This window comes from Tursiops truncatus, chromosome X (genome assembly GCF_011762595.2).
Source record: "Tursiops truncatus isolate mTurTru1 chromosome X, mTurTru1.mat.Y, whole genome shotgun sequence".
Lineage (NCBI taxonomy): Eukaryota > Metazoa > Chordata > Mammalia > Artiodactyla > Delphinidae > Tursiops > Tursiops truncatus.
This window is the reverse complement of record NC_047055.1, coordinates 78,139,104-78,164,189: the sequence shown is the minus strand read 5'-3', so window position 1 is coordinate 78,164,189 and position 25,086 is coordinate 78,139,104. Positions and strand designations below refer to the sequence as shown.

The following is a 25,086-nucleotide window of genomic DNA, read 5'->3' as shown; positions in this document are numbered from 1 at the left end:
TAAAAGTATGAGATTAGATGACTCCCTAACACCATACACAAAAATAAGCTCAAAATGGATTAAAGACCTAAATGTAAGGCCAGAAACTATCAAACTCTTAGAGGAAAACATAGGCAGAACACTCTATGACATAAATCACAGCAAGATCCTTTTTGACCCACCTCCTAGAGAAATGGAAATAAAAACAAAAATAAACAAATGGGACCTAATGAAACTTCAGTGCTTTTGCACAGCAAAGGAAACCATAAACAAGATGAAAAGACAACCCTCAGAATGGGAGAAAATATTTGCAAATGAAGCAACTGACAAAGGATTAATCTCCAAAATTTATAAGCATCTCATACATCTCAATAACCTAAAAACAAACAACCCAATCCAAAAATGGGCAGAAGACCTAAATAGACATTTCTCCAAAGAAGATATACAGACTGCCAATAAACACATGAACGAATGCTCAACATCATTAATCATTAGAGAAATGCAAATCAAAACTACAATGAGATATCATCTCACACCAGTCAGAATGGCCATCATCAAAAAATCTAGAAACAATAAATGCTGGAGAGGGTGTGGAGAAAAGGGAACACTCTTGCAGTGCTGGTGGGAATGTGAATTAGTACAGCCACTATGGAGAACAGTATGGAGGTTCCTTAAAAAACTACAAATAGAACTACCATATGACCCAGCAATCCCACTACTGGGCATATACCCTGAGAAAACCATAATTCAAAAAGAGTCATGTACCAAAATGTTCAGTGCAGCTCTATTTACAATAGCCAGGACATGGAAGCAACCTAAGTGTCCATCATCAGATGAATGGATAAAGAAGATGTGGCACATATGTACAGTGGAATATTACTCAGCCATAAAAAGAAACGAAATTGAGCTATTTGTCATGAGGTGGATAGACCTAGAGTCTGTCATACAGAGTGAAGTCAGAAAGAGAAAGACAAATACCGTATGCTAACACATATATATGGAATTTAAGAAAAAAATGTCATGAAGAACCTTGGGGTAAGACAGGAATAAAGACACAGACTTACTAGAGAATGGACTTGAGGATATGAGGAGGGGGAAGGGTAAGCTGAGACAAAGCAAGAGAGAGGCATGGACATATATACACTACCAAACGTATGGTAGATAGCTAGTGGGAAGCAGCCGCATAGCACAGGGAGATCAGCTCGGTGCTTTGTGACCGCCTGGAGGGGTGGGATAGGGAGGGTGGGAGGGAGGGAGACGCAAGAGGGAAGAGATATGGGAACATATGTATAACTGATTCACTTTGTTATAAAGCAGAAACCAACACACCATTGTAAAAGCAATTATACTGCAATAAACATGTAAAAAAAAAAAAAAGCAAGCCAGTCAGCCAGTAATTTGGAGCTCAGAAATCATAGGGAGAGAATGTTTCAGTAAACCCTGGGTCAGTCAGACTCTATTTGAAATGATATATCCTATTTTAGGGCCCCATAAATTTTTTTAGGCATATAAAAAGTGTAGACAAGAAAAAAAACCCACTCATGTCCCCAACCCTCCCTTGATGAGTAAAATACAGATAGAACTGAAGCCTCCTGTCTATGCTTTCCTGATCCCATTTGCCTTCCTCCCTCCCAGGGGCAGTCTCTTGAATTAGGTGCTTATTATCCCATGCATGTCTCTTTTTTACCACATATGAGTTTTTGTTTAAAATATGTAAGGAGTTATCTTACATACTTTTAAACTTTATATAAATGGTATCTTATCATCCGTTGATGCATGTAGCTCCTGTTCCATTCATTTTCACACTATGAGCATGCCACAATTTACCCATACTCCTCATAGTGCCATATTTCACACTTACAACAAGGCTACAGTAGTAATAGCTGACATCACCATGTGCCAGGCACTGTTACAAGCGCTTTCCATATATTAAGCCCATTTTATCAATAAGTATGTTTCCTTGTGCACACATTCAGGAGTCCACTGTGTGTATGTGCTTCACAAAGAGGGAATTAAACAAAAAGGGGGTGGGTGACCAGCATTATAGGAAGTGATGTTGTAAGAGAAATGGTGGAAGAAAGTAAGGATAGTTTGGCTTGGAACAAATATAGGTGACAGAGCTCTCAGAATGATGGATTAGAGTCAGAGGAGACCTCAGTGACCATCTAAAGCCTGATTTGATGTATGAAGCCCCACTCAAACATCCCTGGTCTTATTATCCAATGCTCTATTTATCCTGAGATAACAGTTTCTATATAACTTCTGATCTCAGGACCAAATTCTGCCATCTGGAATGATATGGAATCAATTTAACCCCACTTTCACAGCATATATGTTCAAACCCTGAGCATCGTTTTCACTCCCCAGTCCCACTCTGTCCAAATCCTCTCAAAGCTAAATATACCTAGCTCCCTCAATGATTCACCACATGACATGGTTTCCAAGAATTCTCACCACCTTGGCTATATAACAATTTCTCCAAGTTCATCTTCAATTGTGACACCCAGAAATGAGCATAACTTTCTAAATGTGGTGTGACCATTGTGAAGCAGATTGAGACAAACACCTCCCTTGTTATGAACTCCATAGTTCTGCTAATGAGTCCTAAATCACAGTAGCTTTTTTTCCCTTGTCATATCTTTGTGGATTCATATTGCATTTACAGTTAAATTCAAGCCCTTGAGTCTGTTTCATATGGACAACCATCACCATTGTTGTGTAGTTGTGAGGGTAAAAGAAACCATTAAAACATCTTCCCCCTCGCCCCCATTATGAGAATAATATATAGTACTTTATAAAATCTGAAAATCAAAACCATGATTTTTAATATTTAACAATTGTATATAGTCTTTCATCATGTGGAAATGTCAATTTACTTAACTGGTCACCTAACGTTAGATATTAAGATTGTTTTGAAAGAAATTGTTTGCCATTAAAAATCATGTTGCAGCAAATATCCTGGTACATAAATACAATCCAAATCTTACCATGATTGACAAGGTCTCTGATTACCCCTCTGACCCGACCTTGTACTGCACTCTCCCACTTCTCAGTATCCTCCAGCCTCACTGGCCTCTTCAGCTGTTCCTTGATAAGCCAAGCTCATTCCTGCCCTGAGGTCTTTGCATTTACTGTTTCCTTTTCCTGAAATGTTCTTCTGATTTTTTTCCTGACTTGCTCCTTCACTTTGTTCAGATCTCAGCTTAAATATCTCCTCTTCAGAGAGGCCTCTCCCAAACACTCGTCCAAAGTACTCTTTTCCTACCCCATCATTCTCTATGATTTGACTACATTTTCTTTTTATCTCTTATCATCTAAAATTATTTTGTTTTTCTGGTCACTATGAGTCTCTCTCCACAAGAATGTCTTCAGTTTCATGAGGCCAAGGATTTTACCTGTCTTGTTTATTGCATCCTCAGCACCTAGAAGCAGTGCCTGATACATAGTTTGATGCTCAAAAAAGATTTATAAATCTTTTTACATATCAATGACTATATCCTTAGTATAAATACCTATGTGTATAATTATTGAGCCAAAGGATAGGAATATTTTTAAGGCTTTTGATGCATATTTTCAAGTTGCTTTCCAGAAAGGTATGCCAAACTACACTCCTAACAACAGGAATGCCCACCTTAGTCACCTTTGCCAACACTGGACATAACAGAAAAAAAAAAAACCCTAACTTTGCTTCTTTGAATAAGACAGAGCAAAACACAGAGTTCTATGACATGTCCTAGAGACACCTCGCCAGGATGACATTGATCCATTGATTGCTACAGGCTGGGTATGGTCCTCTGACCATTTACACATTTATCTATATTATATGCCTCAAAAACACTCTATTACCCTGTCCATGTGTCTCTATTTTATCCAAAGTACAAGAATGGCATCTGAAGGGCTATCATAAGGAAGAACAATTAGACTTCTACATAGCCAAGACTCATTGGGATGATTCATAGGACAGCTCAACAAGGAACAACTTTCCAACACCTACTTGGAATACAATGGGCTGCCTTGTCTCACGACTGTGAGCCTCCCCCTACTAGATTGCTTGTTTTCAAGCAAGCAGAGCCTAGATAAACACCTGGGAGTTGTATTATAGAACAGTCATGACGTACATGACAGATGTATTCACACGAATGCCATGTGCACTAGCTTTAGCTTCATCCTATTTTCTCTCACACCAGGACGCAGATCAGAATATAAGAGAGGGAGCAAGATCTTGCCACAGACAAAATCTCAAATATGATGTATGTGGGATGTGTGTGTATACGTGTGTGTGTATCACAACTGCTAGCAACCCACCAGCATGTCCCAACACCATAGCTGAGAACCACTATAATAGAGAGATTCTTTATATAAAAGCAGTGGGAAGTCAAGATGAAAGACCTCTGGGGTTCCTTTAAGCCAGTGGTTCTCAACCCTGGCTGCACATAAGGAATCTCTGGGGAGCTTTTCAAAAAGGCCAGGTCCCACCTCAGACCAATTAAATCAGAATATCTGGGGGTGGGGTCCCAGGCAACCTCTGTTTAAAAGCTCCCTGGGGGATTCTAACGTGTAGCCAGGGTTGAGAATTATTTCTTTAGAGTCTATAATTCTTCTAGCACTGATTTCAGTGTTACATTATATCTCAGAATGATAAGATCTGGTAAAAATTGTAACATAAAGGATACCAGGCTAGGAATTGGGAGGCTTGGGCTCTAGTCTTATATTTAATACTTGGCATGACCTTGGACAAGTCACTCCATCCAAGTTTATCTTCATTCTTTCATTACTAGAGACCAGAATACCTCCTCCCTCTTTTCTGCCAAAGGGGACAAATGGGAATATTTGTAAAAATGCTTACAGTGCTTTAATAACAATACCTGCATGATATTTTATCCTTCACAAGGTGCTCCTGCATATATTCCTTCTTTTAACTTCTCAGACACCATATAGCCCCATATAAAGGTAGTATTATTAAAACCTATTTATTAAAAACAACAACAACAAAACCCATTTATACAACTTTGACTGTTACTTTGACTCAGGATATTAGTGCTGGAAGGGACCTTATATATCACTATTCTAGCCTCATCCCTTTATTACATAAATAAGGAATCTGAGGCTCAGAGAGATTAAGTGACTTGCTTAAGGCTATCCAACTAAACAGTGGCAAAGTCAAGGCTACAACTCATGTTTACCTGGCTTCTAAGCTATCACTTCTTTACTACAGCACATGGCCTATCCTTCGGCATCTCCTTAGTACAGATAGGAAATATAGCTGAATGAGGAAACCTAGTTTTTTCAGCATTAGCTTTGGACAAGTCATCATTTTGGTACCTGCTGCAGTCTCCTTTGCAGATACCTAGTGATTCATACCAGCCCGCTTCAGCTGGGTTGAAACAATAATAATCAGGATGGCCTTCATGCAAAGCATCAAGGTCTACAGCTGATGTGTCTACAAGCAGTCTGATCAAAGAGCAGTCCATGTACTTCGAGGCCTCCAAAAGGGAGAAACTAGATTGTATGCCAACTTGCTCCCCTTAAAGCCCAGTTATATTCTCAAGTTATAAAATCAGGGAAAAAGCCTAGAAAATAATCATCTCTCAGTGTTTTAGAGATAGGATTTATCATTGATAGCAAATATCACTTACTTGCATTTTTGGCTATACTTCTATATTTCCTTTTTAAGCTTACAGCAACAGTGCTATTATATCTATGCTTGTGTGTGTGTGTGTGTGATAAGCTTTCCTCAAGGACAAGTATACCCATATTTGCTTGCCATTTGGAAACTCCTTCCCCAGAGTTTTAGGTCCTCTACCATTCGTTTCTGTGTGTACTTCTCACCTGTGCTTCCTAGTACTTGGCTGACCTTTTCATCAACAATCAGCTCATGCTTACCACTTCAACCACAGTAGAGAGCATAAATGTTTGCTGAGTAAGTGAATCAAAGTCAGACATGTTCTGCCCCATCTTCTCTCAGTGTCCCAGCTCTATGTCCCGCTACTACCTCTACTATCAAGTCTTTACGATATGCTATTCATTGTGCCAGAAAATGGCTTCCCAGGTGCTCCCAAGACTGTATTTCCCTTTCTGTCTTATAATGAAGCAAGAGTCATCCCTTTCTGGCATGTTCATAAACTATATCTATTTGGTTTGGCTTTACAGTCACTCTTAAAAGCCCCTCAGTCCATCTCCCTGAGATGAGTATGCTGAGGTCCTGTGATGTGTTCCTATTTCTTTGGCTTGTTTTCCCATTAGATTATAAGCTCTCTGAGGCTAAGGATGAGCTCTTAGTCCCACTAAGAGCACATGGTATGTTGCATTCCTGATGACTTTCCAAATGACTTAAGGCCACCACGGCTGTCTAGTCCTCATGAGTTGCTTCTCTCTGGTGTTGTAGCTTTACAAGGCTCAGTTCCCCATGTGGTGCACTATCAGCTAATGAAATCGAATAACCTTCCAGGAATCCAGCTAGGGTAATTTGTGAGCTGTTCTCTTTAAGTGGAATGTGGCTGCAGGCCACAGTTGGGGTAGTGATGAACTGTAATGCCTGGGAAGTTAATGCTTCAACATAGAACACCTAGGTTTGATAAATCCGTAGGATTATCATTGTGTAAGTAAATAGAGCATGCCTCAAAGTCAGATTGTTTCTAACTAGCCTTAACTTTGGTGTGTTCAATCTTAAAGCTCCCACTTAGCTTCTGGGCTACAATTTTTACTGATATGACCATGATGTGGTAGAAACAAACTGGACTTGGAGTCAGAACATTCGATTTCACGTCCTGACTGTCACTTTGTTTTACGTCCCTGGGCAAGGTCATTTCCCTCTCGTGGGTCTCAGATCCAGCTGTAAAATACAAATAATAAACACCTCACTGGATTTTTTTTTGCTGACAATGAAAAGAGGTAACATATATGAGAATGGTATATAGACTGTAAAATGCTTTAAAAATGTGAAAGATTATTATGGTCACACTGGAACCAGTTTCAATGAGATGGTATAGAACACTACTACTTGTTCAGACTGGTCAGAACTTGAAAACATGAAAAGAGCCTCCCTGTGCACCCAGGCAGCCCTCTCAACTAGCCCCCAGTTCCATACAGAGTTGGCCCAACAAGCACCCCTCAGCAGAGCCAGTGCCTCTGAACACGATCGAGGGATTGAGGTGTAGGGTCTGGGGCCGGTACACCCTCACTGGCAGTGAAGACTAATAACTAGAACCCCTGAAAGAGATGAGCTGCCTCCTACCCCTTGGATGTTCTTCTTGGACATCTTAACTAATTTTGTTGGCTTCCATTCCTCATCATCCCCATCACCACCATCACCATCACTGTCCTCAGGCTCATTCACAGAATATTCTGAACAATATTTTATATCTTCGATGTTCATGCTTTGCTCCAGGAACTTTTCTTTAAACCGGGGAGGTTTGGGCTAAGAAAAAAAGTTTGGAATGGTTATTTAATTAAAAACAACAACAACAACATGTGGATTATATCTTCCCAGTAGCTGCTGCCCGCTATATTCTCAGAGCAGAGATTTCAGATTTCCTCAAATATACCCCACTTGGCTTTACCAATCAGAAGAAATTCTGCTTTAGCCTTTGGCCTCAGTCTTTGAAGGGAGAGAAACTGAAGGGATAGAGGCTGAGCAATCTGAGGGAGGAGGGAGGGACTCATGATATGATAAGTATCTTTGGATGGACAGCCGAACACTGCTCTTTTCTATGCGCCTCCTCCTCAGTTGTGTTGCATAATGCCTGTACATGGTCCAAAGTCAGCCGTCTAGGGAGGGAGAATGACTATTTTCCTCAAGATTGTACTGTAATTTTATTTGGGACTCCATAGAAAATTGAGATGCTGGAATGTGGGAATTTTAACTCTCAACCACTTCTGAAAGGTGATTTTAGTACACTCACCCCAAACCTTGGCTATGCAAAGGTATCACAGGCCCTGAGCAGTTTACCTTAGGTGGGATATATTCGAAAGAAGAGTCTGGAGATAGAAGGGTATCCTTAGGAAGATGAGATTTCTGTCTGCTGGCTACTTGGAGGAGGTTCAATTTCTATTTGAAAAGAAGAGACAAAGTGTACATTGCAGGGCAGCTTCTGAGAGTGTTCATGGCTAAAACATAAAGATTCCTAAGTTAGCTTAATCTTAAGCCATGGTAAAGTGAGGCAGGGTAAGAGCAAAGTAGGTTGAAGGACTCCCACTTTACAAGATCAGTATTAGATTCAGAAAAGAGCAAATTAAAAAATGTGTGGGCTCCCCTGGTGGCACAGTGGTTGAGAGTCCGCCTGCCGATGCCGGGGAAACGGGTTCGTGCCCCGGTCCGGGAAGATTCCACATGCCGCGGAGCGGCTAGGCCCGTGAGCCATGGCCGCTGAGCCTGCGCGTCTGGAGCCTGTGCTCCGCAACGGGAGAGGCCACAGCAGTGAGAGGCCCGCGTACCGCAAAAAAAAAAAAAAAAAAAAAAAAAAAAAAATGTGTTTATGCCATCTGAAATGCACATGACCATACCACATGGAAACTAGATGTAGACCTCATAAAATTGAGCCAAGTCATTATACTCAGGGTTGCTCCCACGAGCTGGCCTCTGTTGCAAGAGGGTCTCCCAGGGCTTATTAAATGGGTGGGAAGCTGTACTACCTGCTTCATGATTTTGTTCTCTCGGAGAAGTTGCTGATTTTGCTCACATACTTCCTGCATCTTCTCAAGTTCTTCATCCTATTTCCAGATAATGCAGTGATAGGTGGGGTTATTTTGGGCACTACATGTGGGTTACCAAACAACTCACAGGGATGAAAACATACTACTGCCAAGTTGCTGGCAGCAGGTGGTTTTTGCACAGCAGGCACTGGTGCCCAGAGAAATGCCTGATCCCCACCAATTCCTAGGTGTCCTGAGTGCCACCTCTATTCCAACGCTCCCAAGCAGCCACGACTGCACTTGCAGGAAACATGGGCTCTGCTCTACATGCCTTCCTCGTTCTTTTCTATTTTCTAGCCTCATATCCCTTATTCACATCAGGATGCTGATAAAGAAACCCATCCAGAGTGTCAGCTGTTTCTTTGAAGTCTACAGATGCTTTTGCCCACACTTCTCAACACAGGTTAGGCAGTTTATTTGCTACACTAATAAACCTGATTAAACTTCCTTGGCACTTATGATAATTGGATTCATGCCTACGACCTTAACACATTTGGTTGTCTTTGATGGGCAGTGCCAAGGAAGCCGTAGAGACTGGTGGTTCAGGAAAAAGACTCTAAGTTGGATAAAATAGTACTCCATCATGCTACTAAAGGGTGTGGTATTCCCAGCCTCTGGAAGAAATGCAGACCCCAGGCATTTTACAAACAGGTCAGGTCTCAACTCAGAACAGGCACGGGAAGAGACAGCTAAATGTCCCTAGGATTCTACTGGATGATTTAACTTTCTCAACTCTTTAGAGCTCAGCGTTGAGGCAAAGAACCAGGAGGCCTCGAAGTCTGGTATGGAGTATGTACTGTCATTTCTGTACCAAAACGGAGGTTATCCTATATGTGGCTACATCCTAAACACCCCTAAATTGATCAAACAGGGCAACAAGGCAATAGAGACTACCATTATAAAAGGCTACCATTATAAAAGGCTACCTTTATAAAGCTTTTTTTCAGTAGGTAATTACTCTTTCCTGCAGGTACAGTCATGTAAATCAGACAGGATTCTCAGTCAGGCCTGGGGACCCCATCTCTGGAGACCTTTGCCTCATCTCCATACCTGACACTTCAGGATGCTCAGCAGCTGTTGTTCCTTTTCGCTGACGGACTCCTCTAGCTGCTTCTCTGCCATTTGGCTTTGCTGCAGCTGGCTGAGGAGGTATAGCACCTAGAGAAAGATACAACCCAAAGGTACCAAAGGAATGAGAGAAAAAAGGAATTCTGGTTTAGTCCAAGCAGTGATCCAGTTACTCCTTTGTGATTTCAAAGTAAATTGTTCTCTTTGGCTCTCATGGCTTGAAGCATCATCATGTTCATCTTGGTATTAAAGTTGGAGGCTAAGAGCCATTGTCACTGGTATGTGTAAACTTATTAGATAAGTCATTTTTCTCTATTTCTGGTTTCTTATTTACAAAAATTGGAAAAGACTACGTGGTCTTTTGAAGGAAACTTCATACCCCCATTATTATTATTATTATTTTTAACTAACAATAAAGAGCAACAATGGTTTGTTTTTCAGTATAGCTTCTTGGCTCGCCAGCTTACCTTCTCTTGGTGCTGTTGCTCCACTCTCACCAGCTCTGCCTGTAACTCTGTCTCTATTTCAGCAAAATGATTTCGTTCCTCAAAGAGCATCTTCTGCATGTCAGCACAGCTGGCCTTGTTCTGTTTCAGGCTGCTTTCAAGCTTGCTGACCTGTATTTTGGAGGAGACCAGCTGGAAGGGATAAAAGAAGATCAGTTTATTTGGAGAATGGCCACCTTTCCCCATTCATTAGGCAGGAAAATGTCAGCTTTCTTGAAATGGACTGAGAAAAGTTCTTCCATGTCCAAGTCCATTCTTATGTTTTCATGTCATATGGATTCTACCATTGAATAGAATCACCACCACCCAAACCAAGGGCCGAGATAGATATCTGCTGAGATAGGTATCTTAGAGCTGGAAGCCACTGCTGAGGTCATTTAATCCCTTGTTTTACCTCAAGGCAAGAATAAACCTAACACAAACAGTATCTGACAATTCCAAACTCTGATACTCAAGAAGTTCTTCCTTAATTTTAAAGAGAAATCCACAGCACACACCCTTATGGCTAATTATGTCCCATTTCAGAATGTCTGTGTTCACATGTTGGAACTTGTAGACACATTAGCCAAGACTACAGCTCTGGCTCTTCAGGCTAGATTGATATCCCATGCTGGCCTAGTTTTATATTCTCTACTAGCCCAGATGGTGAACATCATAAACACCAGTGTTCACAAGACTAATCAGGATTTCCTTAGTAGGAAAAATCTGCTAACCCAACACAAAAATGCATAAAGGATAGCACTGCTCAAACTTGCAGAGTTGGAATTTGTATGCTTGCTTCAATCACCAGAGGTGATCAATTTTAATTCCTCTTGTGACAGTGGAAGATGATATATTTATTTTAAGGTCAGTGAAGATGGATTTTCCTTAAGATGAATCTTTATATGTCAAAGGTTTTCTCTTTCCTAGATTGTATCTTAAACTTTTTGAATATAATACATGTCAGAGGTGTTTTAAAAAGTAGTATAGTATAATATTTTACGTTTGACCTGTGGCCTACTATGGCATCCTGATTTTTCATAATAATAACAGTGAACATTTATTGAGCACCTGCTATATGCCAGGTATGGGTATCAACTTGCAACTCATATATATATATATATATATATATATATATATATATATATATATATATATTTTTTTTTTTTTTTTTTAAATATGGAACGCTTCACGAATTTGTGTGTCATCCTTGTGCAGGGGCCATGCTAATCTTCTCTGTATCATTCCAATTTTAGTATATGTGCTGCCGAAGCGAGCACTCATATATATTTTTAAGTGACTGGCTTGTACTTGCCCACACCAACCTTTACCCATAAAACTATTTCTCTAATGTTTGTGTCATTGTGGTTTCTACCATGAGCAGTGGCAATAACACTATGATAGTATTCTAGGCTAACATCTTATTTCAACCCACCAAGTCAGACCCTGAATTGCTGAGAGGAAGAGAGATATTTACCTCTCCAATTAAGTATTTCAGGGCACACTTGGCTTCCAGAATGGTAGCAATATTCTCCCAGCGGTGTTTTGGCCTGTCTTCACTTTCTGCATCCAGCAGCTTCTGCTGTAGGTCAGCAATCTGAGCACTCCTTCAGGGAAAGAAACAATGAGCCTTATTTCTAGTAGCCTCAACACCAAGGAGAGGGGAAGAGCTCTGAGGAGAAACTTCAAATAGTTTCACGGACAGAGGTATCAGTTAAATACCATTTAAATAATGATTGAGTCATCTGGTTAGGGTTTTATACAGTATCTCAAAACTTGTTACAAAGGGATGCTAAGACTAACCAAATGGTTTTATTTTATTAAATACTGGTTGAAATAAGTGGGTCATATAGTGGGACTTGGAAAGATTTGTTTTAGTGAGGCTTTTGTTGTAGCACATTGACCATAATGTGACTTTTAAGCTGGAACTGTGACGTGGTGGCTCACCTATGCAAGGACAAGATTCAGGTTAGAGATCTTAAGGGAAAAAAATCTCAAAAGAACAAACAGGTAGATGCTCTTTGCTGGAATCTAACACCAAACTGATACCTATGGCTGGTGTCGTGAGAGGTTATCTTGGAGTACCTGCCACAGGACTGAGAAGTTTCTACGAAAACTAGATACCATGACCCTGGTTATAGCTTCCAGATACTTTACGGTCAAGTATGGCCTGAGACCAAGATGTACACAATATTTCAGTTTTGTCAATAGCTTCCTTCTCAAATTTGCTAGGTGTCCAGTGAGAGGGAGCATACCGGCATGTGTATAACATGCAGTGCTATGTAAGGTACTATAAAGAAGATGGGTACTAAAATAATCTAAGATAGCAGTTCTAAACTTTTTGGGTCTTAGGACCCCTTTACACTCTTAAAAATTATTGAGGACCTCTAACAAATTCAGCTCATGTATGTTATACCTATAGATATTTACAGTATTAGAAAGTAAAACTGAGAAAAACATTTATTAATTCACTTAAAATCAAAACAATCCATTATACATTAACAATTACACCTGCAATGACACTATTTCCAAATAAAGTCACATTCTAAGGTCTGGAAAGGACATGAATGCAGGTTGGGGGAGTGTGTGTGTCACACACACACACAACAACATTCTCCAACACAAAAAATAATGTAGTGAGAAGAGTGGGATTGTTTTACATTTTTACAAATCTCTGTAATGTCTGGTTTAGTAGAAGATAGCTGGATTCTCATATCTCCCTCTGCGTTTAATCTTTTGTAATATGTTCTGGTTGATGTAAATGAAGGCAATCTGGCCGCACATGGATATGTAGCTGGACAAGGGAGGAGCATTTTATTTTATTATTTTATTTTATTGTGGCCGTACCGTGCGACTTGCGGGATCTTAGTTCCCCGACCAGGGACTGAACCCAGGCCACTGCAGTGAAAGTGCCGAGTCCTAATCACTGGACTGCCAGGGAATTCCTGGGAGGAGCTTTTTTTATTTTTAATTTTATTTATTTTTGGCTGCATTGGGTCTTCGTTGCTGTGCATGGGCTTTCTCTAGTTGCGGCGAGTGGGGGCTACTCTTCGTTGCGGTGCGTGGGCTTCTCATTGTGGTGGCTTCTCTTTGTTGCGGAACAGGGGCTCATGGCGCGTGGACTTCAATAGTTGTGGCACTTGGGCTCGGTAGTTGTGGCTTGTGGGCTCTAGACTGCAGGCTCAGTAGTTGTGGTGCACAGGCTTAGTTGCTCTGCGGCACGAGGGATCTTCCCAGACCAGGGCTCGAACCCCTGTCCCCTGCATTGGCAGGCGGATTCTTAACCACTGTGCCACCAGGGAAGGCCCCAGGAGGAGCTTTTTTTTTTTGCTGTACGCGGGCCTCTCACTGTTGTGGCCTCTCCCGTTGTGGAACACAGGCTCCAGACGCACAGGCTCAGCGGCCATGGCTCACGGGGCCAGCCGCTCTAAGGCATGTGGGATCTTCCCGGACCGGGGCACGAACCCACGTCCCCCTGCATCAGCATGCGGACTCTCAACCACTGCGCCACCAGGGAAGCCCAGGAGGAGCATTTTAATAGCCTTTTCAGATAATTGTGGATATTCTTCTTTGAGACTACACCAAAACCCAACAAGTTCCTTAAAAGTTAGTTGAAATGTGGTTACTTGCAATCTGAATGGATCTTTTACTCAAACGTGATTCTGTAACATGTCATTTGGACAGTCATACAGAGCCTTCAAATCAACACATTTCATTACACAATATAAAAAAGACCACAATTGTTAATATCACTACTGGTCTCATTAGAAAAGTTATGAAAAACTGTCAAGTTTACAGTGGCAGATACACGTTTTCCAAAATTCTAAGTTTTGCTTGAAAGCTCAAATTTTATTTTTGGTGACAAACACTGTCATTTGTTTTCCTTGACTTGACAGGCTCACTCGGTTCATTTCTGAGAAAATGTCTGCCAAGTACCCAAATCTGAATAACCATAGTTTGTCTGTCAGTCGTTCTTTCAAGTAAAAATGATGTTCCATGAAAAAAGAGGCCCGTTAAACTCACACCTCAAACAATCACACAAGTGCTTTTCCTCGAGAGAAACATCGTCCTTCGGCATCAGCACAAGTGGTTTATGTGTTCTTCCCATTCTGTCACACAGAATATTAAAAAGGTCTGAACTCAAGGGTTGAGATTTAATAAAATTAATAATTTTTATTGCTTTATCAAAGCCAAAAGTAAAACTGACTTTTAAGTAAAACCGAGAGTGTGTGGTGGTGAAGTATTCAATGACTGCTAGTACAGGTTTGTGCTACTGGTTTGATTCAAGCTAAGGTGTTAGCAGTTTTGTCCACTGTTGCTTTTGCACTATCATGGCAAATGTCAGTGTAGTAAAAATGGCAAACAATGTCTTAATACTATTATAAAAACAGGGAGTCACCTAGACTCCCTGAAAGGGTCTCAGTGACACCCCAGGAGTTTGTAGACCTCACTTTGAGAACCCTGGTCTAATATATAGTCTTTTCCTTTAACAAGCTTACAATCTGTCTAGATTGACAAGACTAATCAATGTAAAATAATTAATAAATATAAAGATAACATACATCATCTATACTACATGACCGAGTACTGTAAGTTCTGAAGGAGTTTAGAGAAGAGGAAAATTAATGAGGGATGAAGAGTCAGGGAAGGCTTCTTGGAAGAGGTGGGCCAGAACACTTCAGAGTTGTTTTATCTATCAAATGCCCTTTCTTGCCCTTAGGGAAATTCCCTTGATTAAAGTCACCTCTGTCTAATTGCCCTCTACCTGGCACCTGCCCTACATTTAAATAATCATTTACTTATGCACAGTGGTGTGTAGGTAAATGTTTAACAAACAGTACCTAAAAAAACAGATCTGATTTGTAGCTTTTGCTAGTTTCTGTAGTGTGAATACTCTCATCAAAGGAATTGTAAGCTCTCAACAGTTTACAACCGTCTTAAAATTTTAACAAACAATTCCAACACACCACTGTCAGTCATTATACTGTTTCTACTCGAGAGCAAGGACAATGCCATCTATTCTTTCTATATATCCCAACTGCATCCAGTGCGGCATAAAGCAGAAACTCAAATGTTGAGCAACTTAAAGACATATCCAAAGATAAACAGCTAGTATGTGTTGCTAAAAACAAATTAAATGGTCTCCAAGGTCTTCTGGGCAATAAAATTGTATTACCCTAAGACACTATAAAATATCTGTCAAAGTTTTGTTCCTTCTAGATTTCACAGATACTTAAAAGAAAGTAACAGTGATTAAAGAGAAGAGCATTCATTGAGCACTTCTAATATGCCAAGTACCGTGCTATGTACTTTACTTTCTAATCTCATTTAATGGTCATGATACTTTACTTATGCATTATATTATATCTACTTTGCTGATGATCTCTAATTCTCCTTCTCCCAGGTTGTTGATCTTCTGGTATCATTTCTTGGGTTCCTCTAAAGTTTTGTTTTTAGTCAGTTCTTGTGGTATATGATAAAGACCATAGACTTTGGAATTAGATAAACTGAGTTTCAAATCCCAGTTCTGTATAAACTTCAGCAAATTTTTTAAGATCTTTGAATCTTTAGCTTAGATCTCTAAAGTGAGAAGAATGGTACTTACCTCACAAGGTATACCTCATAGGGAGAGACTGAATGAGAAAATGTATCTAACATGTCTAGTGAAGTGTATAGCTCAAAAATTGTTACTTTTTCTTGTTTCTCCTACATCACAAAGCTTCTGAAAAACAAGCTTTTGAATAACTGATTGATAGGTTCTATTTTGATTCAAGGCATAAATTTTTATAATGCCTTAGACATAGTCCCATTACCTGAGTTCCATTTCAGTCTCTAGGCTTTCAATCTGCTTTGTAATGGAATCCTCTGACTCAGAAACTTGACCACGCAGTTCAGCAAGTGAGAATGTACGCCTCTGTAAAGAAGAATAGTGGGGATGAGGGTGAAGTACTACTTGGAAAGTAATTCTCCAAAGTAGTGAGGGCTTCTGGGGAGTGTGGAGTCTGATCATTGGTAACGTATTTCCATAGGGCACTTACGCGGAGTTTAGGAGGTGGATTCTCCCCAGATTCCACTTTTTCTTTGAGTTGAGCCACATCCTGAGCCAGGATCTTTCTGTCTTCAAGAAGGTCATTCAGATGGCGCTTGGCTTCCTCAGTACTGACCATAACCTCAATTTCATTTCCAAGCCAACTCTAGAAGATAAATCAGTGATGTTGGGTTAGGGATGAGGACTCTCTGGCCCATGGGCTATATTCAGCTCCAGATTTAATTTCACTTGGACCAGAGCCCAAGTAACTAGAAGTGAGATTTCCATTTGTGCCTACACTGACCAAAAATCCCAATAATGCTCTAAGAGCCTTTAACAGCAATATCCCAAAAGGTCACAAGAAAAGTTTTCTGCAGAAAATCTTTCTCCAGATATCCTAGCATTTCTATGTATTCTGTCTTTACCTTCTCCACTTTCTCCTTAACCTTTGTCCTTAACAAGTCATAATATAGAACTGAAGTATATTTAGATTACCTGTTCTATTTAGTAAATAGATAACTATTATTAATCTTTAAAATAGACGAATGGAATTTTTAAAAAAAGCAAACAAAATTAACTAAATTCAGTTTTTAAAAAAGTAACCATCCCTGAGAAACCTTTCACTTTTGGATGAAGATATACCATGCTAAGAGTAATCAAAGAAAGCTGGAGTGGATATAGTAATATCAAATAATATAGAATTTACATCAAAGAATATTATTAAGAAGAACAAAGGCTGGAGGTATCATGCTCCTTGATTTCAAACTATACTACAATGCCACAGTAATCAAAACAGTATGGTACTGGCACAAAAACAGACACATGGATAAATGGAACAGAATAGAGAGCCCAGAAATGAACCCACACTTATATGGGTAATAAATCTATGACAATGGAGGCAAGAATATACCAATGGGGAAAAGACAGCCTCTTCAATAAATGGTGATGGGAAAACTGGAGAGCTAGATGCAAAAGAATCAAACTGGACTACCCTCTCACACCATGCACAAAAATAGATTCAAAATGGATCAAAGACCTAAACGTAAGACCTGAAACGATAAATCTTTTTAGAAGAAAACATAGGCAGTAAGCTCTCTGACATCAGTCTTAGTAATATTTTGGGGGCTATGTCTCTTCAGGCAAGGGAAGAAAAGCAAAAATAAACAAATGGGACTATATCAAACTAAAAGCTCTTGCACAGTGAAGGAAACTATCAACAAAATGAAAAGGCCACCTACTGAATGGGAGAAGATATTTGCAAACGATATAACTGATATGGGTTAATATCCAAAAATACACAAAGAACTCATACAATTCAACATCAAAAACAAACAAACAAACAAAAACAAACAACCAGGTTTAAAAGTGGATAGAGGATCTGAATAGACATTTTTCCAAAGAAGACATACAGATGGCCAACAGGCACATGAAAAGATGTTCAACATGGCTAATCATCAGGGAAGTGCAAATCAAAACCACAATGAGATATCACCTCACACCTGTCAGAATGGCTATTATCAAAAAGACAACAAAAAACAAGTGTTGGTTATCCATTCTAAATACAGCAGTGTGTATACCTGAAACTGTCACAACATTGTTAATCGACTGTATTCTAATAGAAAATAAAAAGTAAAAAAACAAAAACAAGTGTTGGTGAGGATGTGGAGAAAAGAGAACCCTCATGCACTGTCGGTGGGAAGGTAAATTGGTGCAGCCCCTATGGAAAACAGTATGGAGATTCTCAATAAATTAAAAATAGAACTGCCATATGATCCAGCAATTCCACTCCTGGGTATTTATCCAAAGAAAACAAAAACACTAATTAGAAAAGACATATGTACCCCTATGTTCATTGCAGCATTATTTACAATAGCCAAGATATGGAAGTAACCTAACTGCCATCAACAGATGAATGGATAAAGAAGATGTGAGATATATATATGTATATACGATGGAATATTACTCAGCCGTAAGAATGAAATCTTGCCATCTGCGACAACATGAATGTACCTAGAGGATATTATGCTTAGTGAAATAAGTCAGACAGAGAAAGACAAAAACTGCGTGATTTCACTTATAAGGGGAATCTAAAAAACAAAACAAATGAACATAACAAAACAGAAACAGTTATAGATACAGGGAACAAACAGGTGATTGCCAGGGGGAGGGGCATAGAGGGAGGAAAGAAATAGGTGAGGGAGATTAAGAGGTACAAACTTCCAGTTGCAAAATAAAGGAGTTAAGGGTATGAAATGTACAGTGTGGGGAATATAGTCCATAACTATGTAATATATTTGTATGGTGACATATTGCAACTAGACTTATCATGGTGATCATTTTTAAATGTATAGAAATATTGAATCACTGTTGTGTAACAGGAACTAACATAGTGCTGTAGGTCAATTATACTTCAAAAATAAACAAACTAACAAACTCATAGAAAAAAAGATCAGATTTGTGGTTACCAGAGAGGCAGTCAAAGGTACAAACTTCCAGTTATAAGATTAAGTAAGTACTAGGGATGTAATGTACAACATGATAAATATAATTAACACTGCTGTATGCTATATATAAAAGTTGTTAAGAGACTAAATCCTAAGAGTTCTCATCACACACAAAAAATTTTTTTTCTGCGGTATGCGGGCCTCTCACTGTGTGGCCTCTCCCATTGCGGAGCACAGGCTCCGGACGTGCAGGCTCAGCGGCCATGGCTCACGGGCCCAGCTGCTCTGCGGCATGTGGGATCTTCCCGGACCGGGGCACGAACCCGTGTCCCCTGCATCGGCAGGCGGACTCTCAACCACTGCGCCACCAGGGAAGCCCTATTTCTTTAACTTTGTATCTATATGAATGATGGATGTTCACTAAACTTATTGTGATAATCATTTCAAGATGTATATAAGTCAAATCACTATGCTGTATACCTTAAACTTTTGCAGTGCTGTTTATCAATTTATCTCAGTAAAACTGAAAGAAAAAAGAGGAATATTATCAAGGATAAAAAAATGTAATTTCATAATGGTAAGGGAGTCAATTATTCAAGAGAACCTAATCCTTAATGTTTATGCCCCTAATATACAAAGCACCAAAATATCTGAAACAAAATCATATATAAGCCAATAAAGGAGATAATATGGAATCATAAAAATACTCAATTGATCCAAAAGAAGCCAGAAAACAAGGAAAAGGGAATGAAGAACAGATGGGACAAATAGAAAACAAATAGCAATAAGATAGATTCAAATCAACCCATATCAATAATCACATTAAATGTAAATGGTCTAAACACCCCAATTAAAATGCAGATTGTCAGACTGGATTAAAAAAGCTAGACTCAACTGTATACTGCCTACAAGAAAAACACTTTAAAAACACACAAAGGCACAAAGAGGTTAAAGCTAAAAGGATTTTAAAAAAATATACCATGCTAACATTAAAAGAAAGCTGGAAGGGGCTTCCCTGGTGGCGCAGTGGTTGAGAGTCCGCCTGCCGATGCGGGGGACACGGGTTCATGCCCCGGTCTGGGAGGATCCCACATGCCGCGGAGCGGCTGGGCCCGTGAGCCATGGCCACTGAACCTGCGCGTCCGAAGCCTGTGCTCCGCAACGGAAGAGGCCACAACAGTGAGAGGCCCGCGTACCGCAAAAAAAAAAAAAAGAAAGCTGGAGGGACTATATTATTATCAGAATAAGATTTCAGAACAAAGGATATTGCTCGGGATAAAAATGATCATAATAATAAACTTATTATTATAATAATAAAGGGATCAATTAATCTTACATGTTTATGCCTCTAATAACAGAGCTTCAAAATATACAGAGCAAAACCAGAACTATAATAAGAAAAAGACAAATCCATAATTCTAATTGAAGATTTCAATACCCATCTCTAAGTAACTGATAGAACAAGTAGGCAGAAAATCAGCAAGAATACAGTAGAAATGAATGGCACAATCAATCAAATTAACATGACTGACATTTGTAGAACACTCTATCCAACAACAGCAGAATATACATTCTTCTCAAGTACATACAGTTTGAACATTTGCCAAGACTGACCATATTCTAGGCCATAAGTCTCAAAAAATTCAAAAGGATTCAAGTCATATAAAGGATAGTCTCTAACCATAATGAAATTAAATTAGAAATCATAACAGAAAGATATTTGGAAAAATCTCCTAATATTTGGAAACTAAATAACATCATTTTAAATAACTGTGGATCAAAGAAGAAATCAACAGGGAAATTAGAATGTATTTTGAATTGAATGAAAACATAACTATCAAAATTTGTGGGATGTCATTAAAGGAGTACTGAAGGGGAAATTTATAGAACTAAATGTTTATATTAGAAAAGAAAAGAACTCAAATCAATGACCTCAGGTTCCACCTTTAAGAAAAAAAGCCCATTATATCCAAAGCAGAAATAAGGAAATAATAAAGGTCAGATTGGAAATTAATGAGCTAGGGTTTTGGGGGTACTGTTTTTAATTGTGGTAAAATATACATAACATAAAATTTACTATTTTAACCATTTGTAAGAATGAGCTGGTTCTTTGATAAACCTTAGCCAAACTGATCAAGAAAAAGGAGAAAAGACACAAAATATCAATAACAGGAATGAGATAGAGGACATTACTACAGTTTTTACAGACATTAGAAGGATAATAAAGAAATATTATGAATAACTTCATACCAATAAATTTGACAATTTAGACGAAACACACAAACTACCAAAGCTCACTCAAGAGGAAATATATAACCCGAACAACCCTATATCCAGTTAAAAAACTGAATTACAGTTAACCCCTCCTCCCCACCAAAAGCAACAACTAACAAAAACATCCTTCAGGTCCAGATGGCTTAACTTGTGAACTGTACCAAACTTCCTCTTCTTTTTTTTAAAGGATTTTTATTTTTATTTTTATTTTTAAAAATATTTATTTATTTATATATGGCTGCATCGGGTCTTAGTTGCGGCATGCAGGATCTTTTGTTGCAGCGTGTGGGCTCCGTAGTTGTGGTGCATGGGCTCCGTAGTTACGGCACATGGGCTCAGTAGTTGCGGTGTGTGGGCTTAGCTGCCCCGTGGTGTGTGGGATCTTAGTTCCCTGACCAGGGATGGAACCTGCAATCCCCTGCATTGGAAGGCGGATTCTTAACCACTGGACCACCAGGGAAGTCCCTGTACCAAACTTTTAAGGAAAAAACAATATTAGTTCTATACAAACTCTTACAGACAATTGAAGAGGGGGCAATAGTTTCTAACGTATTCTAAGAGGCCTTGATACCAAAACCAGACAAAGACACTACAAGAAAACAACAGACCAATATCTCATGAACACAGATGCAAAAATTTTACACGAAATTTTATTTTAGCAAAATCTTAATTTTATGTACTGTTGAATTCAATAATACATAAAAAGGATGATATATCACAACCAAGTGGAACTTATTCAAAGAATGCAAGGCTGGTTCCATATTTGAACATCAAAGTCATTCACCAAATCAACAAACTAGAGACAAAAAGTATTTGACAAAATTTATACACACTCATTGGAAATTCCCTGGTGGTCCAGTGGTTAGGACTCGGCACTTTCACTGCTGGGGGCCTGGGTTTGATCCCTGGTCAGGGAAGTAAGATGCCGCAAATTGTGCAGCGTGGCCAAAAAAAAAAAAAAAAAATTATATCCACTCAGGATAAAAACTCACAGAAAACTAAGCATAGATAAGAACTTCCTTAAGTTGATAAAGGGCCTCTGAAAAACCTATAGCTAATGTCATACTTAATGGTAAACACTGAATACTGTTCCCCTGAGATCAGGAATAGCAGAAGGGTTTCTACTGTCACTACTCCTATTCAACATCATCCTGAATGTCCTAGCCAATGCAACAGGGCAAGTAAAATAAATAAAAGACATATAGATTATAAAGGAAGAAATAAAACTATTTATAGATGGCATGATTGTCTATGTAGAGAGTCCCAAAGAACCTACAAAATAGCCACTAAACTAATAAAGTCAGAAGATAAAAGTTAATATACAAAAATCAGTTGTATTTCTATATACCAGCACTGAACAACTAGATAAATAATTTGGTAGTTTTTCTTTTTTTTTTAAACTTTTTATTTATTTTTTTTTACATCTTTATTGGAGTGTAATTGTTTTACAATGGTGTGTTGGTTTCTGCTTTATAACAAAGTGAATCAGTTATACATAAACATATGTTCCCATATCTCTTCCCTCTTGCGTCTCCCTCCCTCCCACCCTCCCTATCCCGCCCTCCAGGCCGTCACAAAGCACTGAGCTTATCTCCCTGTGCTATGTGGCTGCTTCCCACTAGCTATCTACCGTACGTTTAGTACTGTATATATGTCCATGCCTCTCTCTCACTTTGTCACAGCTTACCCTTCCCCCTCCCCTTATCCTCAAGTCCATTCTCTAGTAGGTCTGTGTCTTTATTCCTGTCTTATCCCAAGGTTCTTCATGACATTTTTTCCCTTAAATTCCATATATATGTGTTAGCATACGGTATTTGTCTTTCTCTTTCTGACTTACTTCACTCTGTATGACAGACTCTAGGTCTATCCACCTCATTACAAATAGCTCAATTTCGTTTCTTTTTATGGCTGAGTAATATTCCACTGTATATATGTGCCACATCTTCTTTATCCATTCATCCGATGATGGACACTTAGGTTGCTTCCATCTCCTGGCTATTGTAAATAGAGCTGCAATGAACATTTTGGTACATGACTCTTTTTGAATTATGGTTTTCTCAGGGTATATACCCAGTAGTGGGATTGCTGGGTCATATGGTAGTTCTATTTGTAGTTTTTTAAGGAACCTCCACACTGTTCTCCATAGTGGCTGTACCAATTCACATCCCCACCAGCACTGCAAGAGTGTTCCCTTCTCTCCACACCCTCTCCAGCATTTATTGTTTCTAGATTTTTTGATGATGGCCATTCTGACTGGTGTGAGATGATATCTCATTGTAGTTTTCATTTGCATTTCTCTAATGATTAATGATGTTGAGCATTCTTTCATGTGTTTATTGGCAGTCTGTATATCTTCTTTGTTTTGATATTATTAGATTTTTAAAAATTTTATTTTTGGCTGTGTCAGGTCTTAGTTGTGGCATGTGGGACCTTTGTTGCGGCATGTGGGATCTTTTGTTGCAGCTCTCGGGCTCTTTGTTGAGGCACAAGGGCTTCTCTCTAGTTGTGGCGCATGGGCTTCTCCCTAGTTGTGGCGCATGGGCTTCTCCCTAGTTGTGGCGCATGGGCTCTGTAGTTTGCAGCACTCAGGCTCTCTAGTTGAGGTGCGCACACTCAGTAGTTGTGGTGTGCAGGCTTAGTTTCCCCGCGGCATGTGGGATCTTAGTTCCCCTACCAGGGATCTAACTTGCGTCCTCTGCATTGGAAGGTGGATTCTTTACCACTAGACCACTAGGGAAGTCCCTTGGCAGTTTCTTATAAAGTTAAACATACACTTACCATATGACCGAGCAATCCCACTCCTAGGTATTTACCCAAGTGAAATGACTACCTTTGTTATACAGAAACCTGTATGTGAATGCCTTTATAGTGGCCTTATTCATGATCACCAAAAACTAGGGAAAAAAAAAGACTCCAAGATAACCTTTAACAGGCGAATAGATAAACTGTGGAACATCCATATGATGGAATAATACAGGCAACAACATGGATGAATATCAAATGCCTTATGCTAAGTGAAAGAAGCCATACTGTACGTTTCCAGTTATATGACACTGATGCAATGCAAAGTGAAAACAATAATGACAGAATACAGATCAGTGTTTGTGAAGGGCCAGCATATGGATGTGGGAGAAACTGACTACAAAGTGTTATAGGGGAATATAGAACTACTCTATATTTTTATTGTGGTGGTGGTTATACACCTGTATATGATGTTAAAACTTGCAGAACTACAGTAAAAAGGGTAGATCTTACTGTACATCAGTTATACCTTAATAAAATAAGTTGGAAAAAAATCAATGTCGTTTGCCATACTGAATAAAAACAAACCAACCAACCATAAGATCTTAAGATCACCTCAAGAAGATTATCTCAAAAAGATCAGAAACCATAAGATCAGCTCAAGAAGATTCAGAAAAAACTTTTGAAAAAATCCAACATCTATTCATCATAAAAACTTTCAGCAAACTAAGAACAGACAAGAACTTCTTCAACCTGATGAAGAACATATACAAAAAACCTATAGCTAATATCGTACTTAACGGTGAAAGGCTGAATGCTTTCTCTCTAAGATTGGGAACAAAGCAAGGATGCCCTCTTTTCACCTATTCTATTCGATATTTTATTGGAGGTTCTAGCAAGTACAATAAGGCAAGAAAGTTTTTTTTAAAGGCATACAGAGTGGGTAAGGATAAATAAAATTGTCCCTATGCGCAGATGATGTGATCGTCTATGTAGAAAATCCAGTGACAGAAAGCAGATTAATGGCTGCCTGGAGATGGGGCGTAGAGGGATAGACTGGGGAGGGGAGGGAGGGATTACAAAGGTGTACGAAGAAAGTTTTGGTCCTGATGGACATTGACTTTATCTTGATTGTGGTGATGATTTAATGGGCGCATATCTGTGTCAAAACTTATTAAACTGTACACTTTAAATATGTATAATTTATTGTAGGTCAAGTATACCTCAATAAAACTTTAAAAATTAACTGAACAGGGGCAGGGATAGAAAGGGTTCACTACTCATGGTCTTTAACAACCGTTCAGAGATAATCATATCTTTAGGAAATAATGCTTTCAGGTAGAACTCCAGATTTTGTAGTGTTTACTTCTAAACG

At 39.1% G+C, this 25,086-nt stretch overlaps 1 protein-coding gene and 1 non-coding gene across 5 annotated transcripts in view; both read right to left on the bottom strand.

The window, feature by feature from the left end:
- KIF4A (kinesin family member 4A) overlaps positions 1 to 25,086 on the bottom strand; it is a 127,116-nt gene that overhangs the window by 9,127 nt on the left and 92,903 nt on the right. For 3 of the 4 annotated variants that reach the window (XM_019949067.3, XM_033849104.2, XM_019949068.3), the window contains exons 21-28: positions 16,262 to 16,417; positions 16,037 to 16,137; positions 11,701 to 11,830; positions 10,206 to 10,376; positions 9,721 to 9,828; positions 8,611 to 8,688; positions 7,928 to 8,026; positions 7,214 to 7,396 (exon numbers count right to left, since the gene is read on the bottom strand). In XM_019949067.3, coding sequence (XP_019804626.1) covers positions 7,214 to 7,396; positions 7,928 to 8,026; positions 8,611 to 8,688; positions 9,721 to 9,828; positions 10,206 to 10,376; positions 11,701 to 11,830; positions 16,037 to 16,137; positions 16,262 to 16,417 — 1,026 coding nt within the window. Of the gene's footprint in view, positions 1 to 4,844; positions 6,812 to 7,213; positions 7,397 to 7,927; positions 8,027 to 8,610; positions 8,689 to 9,720; positions 9,829 to 10,205; positions 10,377 to 11,700; positions 11,831 to 16,036; positions 16,138 to 16,261; positions 16,418 to 25,086 lie in introns of all 4 variants that reach the window. The other variant, XR_004524376.2, reaches the window with a different exon arrangement.
- On the bottom strand, positions 11,397 to 11,503 carry LOC117310498 (U6 spliceosomal RNA). The gene has a single exon (XR_004524642.1). It is a non-coding gene; the product is annotated as a U6 spliceosomal RNA (small nuclear RNA).